Source organism: Tyto alba, unplaced genomic scaffold, assembly GCF_018691265.1.
Source record: "Tyto alba isolate M040663 unplaced genomic scaffold, T.alba_DEE_v4.0 Super-Scaffold_14, whole genome shotgun sequence".
NCBI lineage: Eukaryota > Metazoa > Chordata > Aves > Strigiformes > Tytonidae > Tyto > Tyto alba.
The window spans coordinates 12966383-12975406 of record NW_024881276.1 but is presented as its reverse complement, the minus strand read 5'-3'; the positions used below and the strand labels follow the sequence as shown (position 1 = coordinate 12975406).

Below are 9024 nucleotides of genomic sequence, written 5' to 3'. Positions count from 1 at the left end.
GACAGTACTGGTGCGGTGCTGGGAACATGTAATTCGAAATGATAATAAAAAAGAGGTTTTTCTGTGTAACAGGTATAGCTACCAAAAACACAGTGCCCACCAAAAATTGTTCTGCTCTCATGTTCATCCTTCCGTTGAAACATGTTTTCACAAACAAGCCCTGTGAACTTAAAAGCGGACAGACAACAAGGCATCTCCAGCTCATTTCCATACACAAGTGCAAAACCATCACCTACCAGAACTTTTATTTTAATTGTACATTCACATTTCTCCATTGACGTGGGCGGCTTGTACACTGCCGAGCGATAAAGTTACACAGTCTGCTCTTTCACGTGCACTGATTTCAGCCATCAAAGAAACTTTGAAAACTAACAATAAACAACTTTTCCATATATCGTTAGTCAGGCTGGGAAAAATTATGCGACTTTTCCTTCCCCTCCTGCTCCCCAGCAACCGAATTCCCCTGACTTTTAGGCTTTTCTCTTTTAAATGACTGCTGATATTACTTAATAATATTAAGACCGTTTCCTACGGGTGTCCCGCACTGGAGCTGGCATTTGGTGCGCACTGGGCTGTACCGCTCACTCGCTCTTGCTCCTCCGGAAGCTCGTTTGGACACATCGTTAGCGGCTGTTGTGACATGCTCTCCGACAGTGCTGTGGGACAATATAATTTTTCTTAGCCTGCTATTTTTTCTTAACATTTTAGGCTCATCACAACTCAGTCGCGCGGCGCTTTACAGTTTACAGACTTTTTGCCAAACCTCCTCTGTACACTGAAAGTGATTCAGAAATGACAAAAAATGCCGCAACCGATTAGCACGTACAAACATTTATTTTGAAATTTCCATACCAACCGTTATGAAGAATTACATCATCAAAGCACTTTATGGCAGTGAAAATAGCTCTTACCACTCTGACTCATCCATTACTCCATTAAAGCTGCAAAATGTGCAATCTGCTTGAAAAATAGGTTGCATTTTATTCAGTTTCCCATGAAAAGTCAAAATTCGATAACAAAAAGAACGAAAGAAAAAAACAAAACAAAACAAAACCAACCCAGCTTATAGGGACTCTACATCCAATCCTCTCCCCCTTCCCCCAAAAATAACTTACAAAGATAGTTTAAAGTTTTAAATGAGTTTAAAACCAAGTGCATCTTTTTTATTATTTTTTTTTCTTCTTCTCATAATAATCTTAAAATTCTAAAAACCCATAATTTACTTTCTTGGAAAAAAGGCAGCGAGCCGTTGCTTCTTGATTGGAAGAATATGTATCTCCGGCGAGTTCATTTTCTTTAGCTTTACGCTCCTGTTTTTGACGGGTTTCCTGAGGGCCTCAGCGCTGTCCCGGGGCTCGGGCGGGCTCTTCACGTCGTAGCACTGCAGCACCGAGTCCTGGGGCAGGTCCCTTTTGAAGGAAAAGTTTTTGGTGGAGACCCCCGACAGGCCCTTGATCTTGCCGCAGAAGATGGTGGGCACGGCGTCCTTGACGGAGACGATGACTTTGGCTGTCTGCGAGGTGCTGACGATCTCGATGTTGTTGCCGGCCTTGGGCTCGCAGCCCGCCCGGCCCGCCTGCTCCACCAGCCACTTCTGCGGCTGCCGCAGCAGCTCGGCCGCCCCGCCGCCCGCTCCCCTGCCCTCCGCCTTGCCCGACGCCTCCTGGGCCTTGCAGGGCGCGAAGGGGGCGGCCACGCCGGGGAGCTTGTCCGGCGTGGGGTGAGCGCCGGCCTCGGCGGCGGGGCCGGTACCGGCCGCCTCCCCGTGGGGCCCCGCCGGTTTGCGGCAGGAGGCCAGGGACAGGTCCAGCGCCCCGTCCTCGGGCGGCGGCGGCGGTGGCGGCGGCGGGGTGGCCTCGCCGGGCCGAGGCCCGGGTGGCCCTTTCATGGAGAGGTCCAGCGCCTCGTTCTCGCCGCCCATCTTGATGACGGTGTGGCGGCTCAGCTGGGGCAACTCCCGCGGGTGGAGGAGGTCGAAGGGCTTCGTCTCCTCCTTCTCCAGGGGCGTCTGGGTGCCCTTGCAGGAGTGGGGGGTGAAGAGCGGCGGCTTGGGGGGGTCGGGGGCCGCCTTGGCCTCGGCGCCGTGGGGCACGGGGATGGGGACGGGGATGGGGATGGGGACGGGGACAGGCAGGGGGACGATGACGGGGTAGGGCACCAGCAGCGTGGCGGGGGGCACCAGCGGGGAGAGGGGCGAGCTGAAGGCCTGGGGAGGGAGGGCGGCGTAGTCTGGGGGGGGCTGGCAAGGGGCAGAGCCCAAGGCGCCCTGCGAGGGAAACAGGTCCTGGAGGACGGCGGCGAACCCCGGCGTCTGAAAGACGGGGGGCAGGACGGGCTCCTGTGCTTGGCCAGAGGGCTTGGGGTCCAGGAGCTGGGGCTGCCCGACAGGAGCGGCGGCGCCGGGGAAGAGGCCGGCGTGCAGGGGGCTGGCGGGGCAGGTGGCCCCCGGGGGCAGCACCAGGGGCGAGTTCAGGTGCTGGAAGACATGCTGCTCCAGGAGGACGGGCAGCGGGACGGGGCCCTGGGTGGTCATGACGTAGGGGGTGGTGGCGTTAGTGGCCGGCATCTGCGGGGCGGCGCTGCCGGCGACCTGCAGGTGGATGGGCAGGACGACGGGGCTGTCCCCCAGGCAGATGGGCTGCAGCACGGTGGCCGCCACCTTCAGGGCCACCCCGCTCTGCGACTCGGCCGGCGGTGTCAGGATGGAGGGCGCGGGGACCGTCACCAGCGGGGACAGGGCCTTCTTCATCAGGTCAGCCGAGTTGATGTTCCAGGCCTCCGCCGTGATCAGCTGGGCCACCCCGTTCTCCAGCTTGTTGTTGGCCATCGCCGAGGGTGGGCTGGTGACGTCCATGGGCAGGTTTGGGGCATCCTTGTACAGCTCCTCCATGTTGCAGGGCTTCTCGGGCTCTGCTGGTGCTGCCTCTACATCGCCGTCAGCGGGACCCGCGGCGGCTCCAGGCTGCCAGGAGCATCAGCACCCACATAATTTGGCCTGCAAGCCAGAAACATATTTTAGGCACTGCATAAATCTCCTCCTTAAAATAATATTTGCCATTGCCTTTAAAGGCCCCATCGCCAAAGAAAAGCCGTTAAACGTTTCCACGCTTCAGGCTAACGGCTCCATAATACAGTTTACTATATATACAGAGATGCTGGATATACATACATCCATGAGTGTTGTACGAAGAGTTTTGAGGAACTTCTATTTAGCCGTAAACACAGATAAATTAAAAGGTCTGAAGGACTGCCTGTAGCCAAAAAAAACCCCTCAGTACACAGCCTGAAACAAGGACTTGGGCTCTCTGTCTCACATTTTTAAACAAAGCTTCACCTAATGATGGTGCACAGCAGAGCCAAGCGACAGTGCTCTGTTATAACGCAACAGAAGCCCCCCCCAAACAAACATTTCTAAAAATATCGCAGATAAGATATGTTCAACCATGGGCGAAGGGTACTCTGTTCCCCTACGATACCTGTCCCTTTCTCATCCCGGTGGGATTTTCTAAAGGCAAACAGGCGAGCGCCACATGGTGTGTACAGCACCTCGGAAACTGCCGTGTGCAGGGTGAGAAAGGAGCGCACCCGGGCAACGGCAAAACCAAACCAAACCAGACCCCGGAGCTCACGCTGCCACAGCACTGGATAGGCAGTAACGCGAACCAGGCACCTGATTCATTGAAGACCCAAAGAATAAAAGAAAAAAAAAAAAAAATCAAAGCAACTTCAAATTTATTTTGACAGCTCAACCCTTTATATTAACCAAGCAAATGCCAATTAAAAAAGGGCGGAGATGATTTCCATTCATGATTGCAGTGAAATTTGCAGCCTATTCCCTAAAAACATTAACATCCCCCTCCCTCTGAAAAAAAAAGCAGCAAATTAATGGTGTTGCGTATGCATTTACTTAGAAGGATAAATAATCTCCTCCCCGCGAGCTGCTGCCGGCAGACTTTGGCTGGGGGCTGGCCGCCCTGCCTGGCACCGCCCGTGCCTCTCCCAAAGTGTGCAGTGCATCCTGCCGTAGTAATAATCACCATGGAAACTTGTCCAGTCTCAACTCCGTTACCATGGGAAAGCACCGGCGCACCCCAAATTTACATTTTTCACCTGCACGCAGCTGAATCCTGCTCCCTACGAGCAAAATGCGTGTCCTTGCTGGCGGGCAGGCTGGTAGGAGTGAGGCGCTTCCCCACGTCCCGCAGGCACGGCGGCGGCGGGGTGATAAGGAGGGCAGCACCACTCCAAAATTGGATGGGTGAGGGGTCCCGGCCTGGGGAGGCGTCTGTGTCTGAGAGCACGCGAAGAGCTCCGCCGGCTCTGGCACTTACAGAAATGATTTGCTTGCATAGATTGTTTGTAAGGACTGACAAACCTGCAAAGGGGACAGGGAAAAGGGAAAGAAAAAAAAAAAAAAAAAACCAAACAAACCAAACCCACAAACAAAGGCTAAAAAATGGCCAAGTCAGGGAAGCAGGAAATCTCCCAAGTCTCTCCTGAGACTTGTAAATCCTTGGATTTGGCAGCTAGATGCTACGGCAAGTGCAAGACTACAGAAATGCCAGGAGTTAATAGTGGAGGCTGGTTGGGTAAAATGCTAACAATTTATCAGGCGCGTTTGAGTTCTTAAAAAGGATTTTTAAAAGTAAACAGATGAGTCATTTCTTTTCCTCTCATGCTTCTGGCTCAAGGAGAATAATTCCGGATTTTTCTCATCTCATGAAATGCTCTGCAGCAAACGTTCACAATACAGGGTTGAGGGTTTTTTGGTTTGTTTCCTTTTCCAGACTCAGCTGAGACAGATTACAGGCAGGCAGAGGTGTCCAAGCACCAAAAAACAGAAGCAAAAATCAAATCCCTTATTCAGAAAGTGACAAGTATCGGTATCAAAAACACTGCTCCCGTCTTGTTTTGGAAAAAAGAAAAAAAAAAAAAAAAAAAAAAAAGAGCAGCAATCATTTCTAAAAATAAAGACAATGAGGAGACAACTCAGCAGATTCAAGCTGAAAAGAAATAGATGTTGTTTCTGTTAAGGAACTAAAAAGCCATTATCTACTGTTCTTATATAATCTCTCCCTCCCTCTTTTTAAAATGACTGTTTTAAAACCCTGTGGTCTCTGCAGCGCACACCGGCATCTTTGCTCCTCCAGCTGCTGCAGCACAGCCGAGTGTTTTGCACATGACACTGCCTCTTCCCAATGCTTCTGTTTGCTTGAGAAGCGTGAGATCGCACTGTTTTCACAGAGAATTAATGACCTGGCAGGGACAGGAAATGACCTCCTGTTCCCCTGGCAAACCCATTTAACATTGAGAAATAGAAAAATTAAGATGAAAATTATGCTGCGTAAGAGACTTGAGGGATTAGCATGCTTATGGACCCATGGAGAGAGAGACAGATCACTGCTGAAGATGAAAGTATAAAACATAACAAAATCCCCCCCTTGCTGCTTTAAAAGGCGACAGGGCTAGAGGCAGAGGAAATATCTAGATGAGGGGAAGAAGAGCTCATCTATCACCATCAGACACCTTGAAGAAATGCCTGTGGGCTTGGCTGGGGTTTTTTTATAGAGCATAGTCAAATATTGTTTTCCACACTGAATCCTTTATGTTTCTGGGATCTATAAATATATATTGTTGAGCTTGTGGTCCTATACTGCCTCTGGGAGGGCCCCGTGGTGTGAGGGAAAGGAGAAGACGAGAAAGGTGAGGTGCAGCCCTCAACCCAGATTCATTGGTTTGGGATGGAGCTTTTCCCCCCTCAACTTTCCAGTGTGGAAGCCTACCTTTCTGTACTTCCAGTGCACCTGCTTCTTGAGCATGTGATTGCTACAGGAAAAAAAAAAAAAAAAAAGAACCCATATACATATATAAACAGACACACTTCAAAATATTTCATGATCCTGCCCGCAGGCTGCAGCTTGGCAGTAGCTGGCTGCCAGGTACAGCAGAGTCCCAGCACAACTGCCTCCTGCACCCTGTAAAGCAATCTTGGGTTTCACCTGGGAGGCAATCCCAGGGCTGCTAAACATGTATTACACTAAACACCTGTTACCAAGGTTAGTAAGCAGATGACCGAATGAAAAGGTTCCAAGTCCCCAAGCGTCAAAAGAGGAAACGTTTGAAGAGCTGGGATCAAGAGACAGTTTGAAGTTGTCCAAAGGGGTGTTTTGTAGTTCCTGGACTCCTTTTTTATACTATGCACACTGAGTACACGATACAAAACAGTAAGTCAACATGGAGATGACTTCTTGAACTAAAGTAAATTTTCAATGTTGGTATTAACAGTGATAGCTCTACTGTATTTCTCCTTTAATAAAAATCAACCTGAAGCATGTGCTGGGTTTGGGGTTTTTTAGGGTTTTTTTAAAGATTGGTGCTCCACTGCACATAAATTATTGAGAGTTACCCAGTTTTTAAAACAAGTTTCACGTACTTAATATACACAAATGAAGGTAATATAATTCAGTGAAATTGCCTTAAGTTTCCTCTGTCTACCACATCTCAGTGCCGGAAAATCAATTAATTTCACTTTCCCTACTTATCTATTTAATATTTAATTTGCTGCTTGTTTTAATTGAAAAGAAGCTTGCAACACTGAAACAAGCCCTATTGTAAATAACACGGGCTTTCCCACCGGGGTGCTGATAAGAGTTAAGTTCATGGCACTAGGCAATGATGTGTGTAACTGTACAGGAAATGGTATGTTAGCTATAGAAAAATGCCATGAAAGGGGTGGTGATAACTCCAGCTTATTTTTTTTATCTCCTGCTGATGGCCATGCAACAGAGTTTTCTCAGGGCTGTTGCGTGCCTTCCTGTGGGACCACAGCACTGCACCGTATGCAGCTATCCCCCTGCTCTGCTTGCTCAGCCGTGCCGCCGCTTGTACCTCACTATCTACACAGAATTCAAATTATACTGTGCACACTATGGGAAGGGACTCAGATGCTCCCTTTCTGGGATGCCCTGCTCAGTATCTCCTGGAAAAATAGGGTTTCCCTTCAGTATAAATACAGTATCAAATACAAACCGAAGTTAGAAGCCTTGACTTAATGGAACAGCCTGGGGACAAAATGACGAATGGATTTGGACTTCGACGTTTTGCCAAAACTCACTGCTTGCTGTCACTGATCCTCCCGTCAGAAGCAACGCGTTTGATTTTCACTCTGCAGAGGCCCATTAACGAGGGCCGTGGTGAGAGCACCCCTGACGGGGACACCCCAGCAGCGACAGGCGCCGCGCCAGGTCCTGCACGCCCCGGTCCCCGTCGGGCTGGTCCTGCCACCGCGTGCCAGCACGGCCCATCACCCCCGAGGCACCATGAAACCACGCACCCCACCCGCACCCTGCTGAGGCTTGGGGTCCTGGAGGAGCTCAGCGTTGGGCCTGCCCTTCCTCAGCAGTCTCAGCGGCTGAAGCCCGACCCATCTTTCTGCAGCCTTCTGCAGTAAACACACAAGTGGGCAACGAGGACACGTATTAGCAGAGACCAACCAACTATAAATCATCTTTCATCCTACAAATTTTGGTTTCGCATAATTCAAGCCATATACAAATAAAGGCTTTATTATATTCCAGAGGAGGGCCACAAAGATGATCAGGGAGCCGGCGCACCTCCCTTATGAGGACAGACTGAGAGAGTTGGGGTTGTTCAGCCTGGAGAAGCGAAGGCTGCAGGAAGACCTTATAAATGGCCTTCCAGTACTTAAACGGGGCCTACAGGAAAGGTGGGGAGGGACGTTTTACAAAGGTATGTAGTGATAGGGCAAGGAGTAATGGCTTTACACTGGAAGAGGGTAAATTTATATTAGATGTAAGGAGGAAGTTCTTCACTATGAGGCTGCTGAGACACTGGCCCAGGTTTCCCAGAGCAGCTGTGGCTGCCCCCTCCCTGGAAGGGTTCAAGGCCAGGCTGGACGGGGCTTTGGGCAACCTGGTCTAGTGGAAGGTGTCCCTGCTCATGGCAGGGACTAGATGATCTTTAATCTCCCTTCCAACCCAAACCGCTCTGTGATTCTATAATATTGGTATTAATGCTTTGTTGCTAGAATAGAAAAAATGCATTTGAATAAAGCTTTCATACAGCAAATACATGGAGCTATTACTACACAAATAATGTACAGGTGGGCTCTCCCATACATGCAAGCCAGATGATTTCAGCAGTGTTTATCTCACATTTTCCACAGATTCATGTATTCAGGCACCTGGGACTGACAATCCTGGCTATCCCACATACCCTTTAGTAGAGTAATCCACAAGCCCCAAAAGGCAGAGGAGTAACCATCTCACAGCAAATGGTAAACTAGTCTCTCCCCTCCGTTTCACCACTTGTGGTGCTGTGTTTGGTACACCCCCACACCCCTTGGCTGGGTGCAGAGGCACCAGGAGGGCCAGTGGGACCTGTTCTCCCTTTCCTTGCAGGAGGGGTTACGGTGACCCCCTCTGAGGTACGGGGCAGGCAGAGTAGAGGAGACCCACGGGACATCTGTTAAGGCAACCAGCCCTTCACCCTCCTGCCAGCTCACAGTTAGACCCCAAACGCAGTCCCACTGCTTCTGGAAAGGGGGTTCAATGCCCCCATCTTGTTCATCCCCAAAGGGGAACCTCTGGGGGGCACTGAGGAAACATCCTGGTTTGGCCCTGCCCTCTCCCTCTTCGTTCCCTTGACTCAAATACCCAGCAACTCCCTGTTAAGATTTAGGAGGCACCACTCAAAAGTAACTGAGGGCAAGGTGAGAAAGACATTGGAAAGACAGACAGGATGCACTCTGGTAGCAGGCAGAGTGAGGAGGGAGGGCTACCCTGGGGTATCCCTGCCAGTATGAAAGCTACACCCGCAGCCTTTGCTCCCCATCCCTCTGCACAACGTCCCCAGCTCACCATGCACCTACATGTTGCCCCATGTTACTTCTCACTCCACAGGAGATACACCATGGAGGATGAGCCAGATGCTGCCGAGGAGCAGTTAAAATAAGAGCATCTCATCAGACAACTTCAGAAGACACCGAAGGAATAATACGGCTCC

The 9024-nt window shown here is 50.4% G+C and overlaps 1 protein-coding gene across 5 annotated transcripts in view; it reads right to left on the bottom strand.

Moving 5' to 3' along the window:
• Nucleotides 1-228: 228 nt before the first annotated feature.
• Nucleotides 229-9024, bottom strand: part of RAI2 (retinoic acid induced 2) — a 47719-nt gene continuing 38923 nt past the window's right edge. For 4 of the 5 annotated variants that reach the window (XM_042788764.1, XM_042788765.1, XM_042788767.1 and 1 more), the window contains exon 2: nt 229-2995. In XM_042788764.1, coding sequence (XP_042644698.1) covers nt 1220-2890 — 1671 coding nt within the window. In that variant the 5' untranslated portion in view covers nt 2891-2995 and the 3' untranslated portion in view covers nt 229-1219. Of the gene's footprint in view, nt 2996-4037; nt 4868-9024 lie in introns of those variants that run through there. The other variant, XM_042788766.1, reaches the window with a different exon arrangement.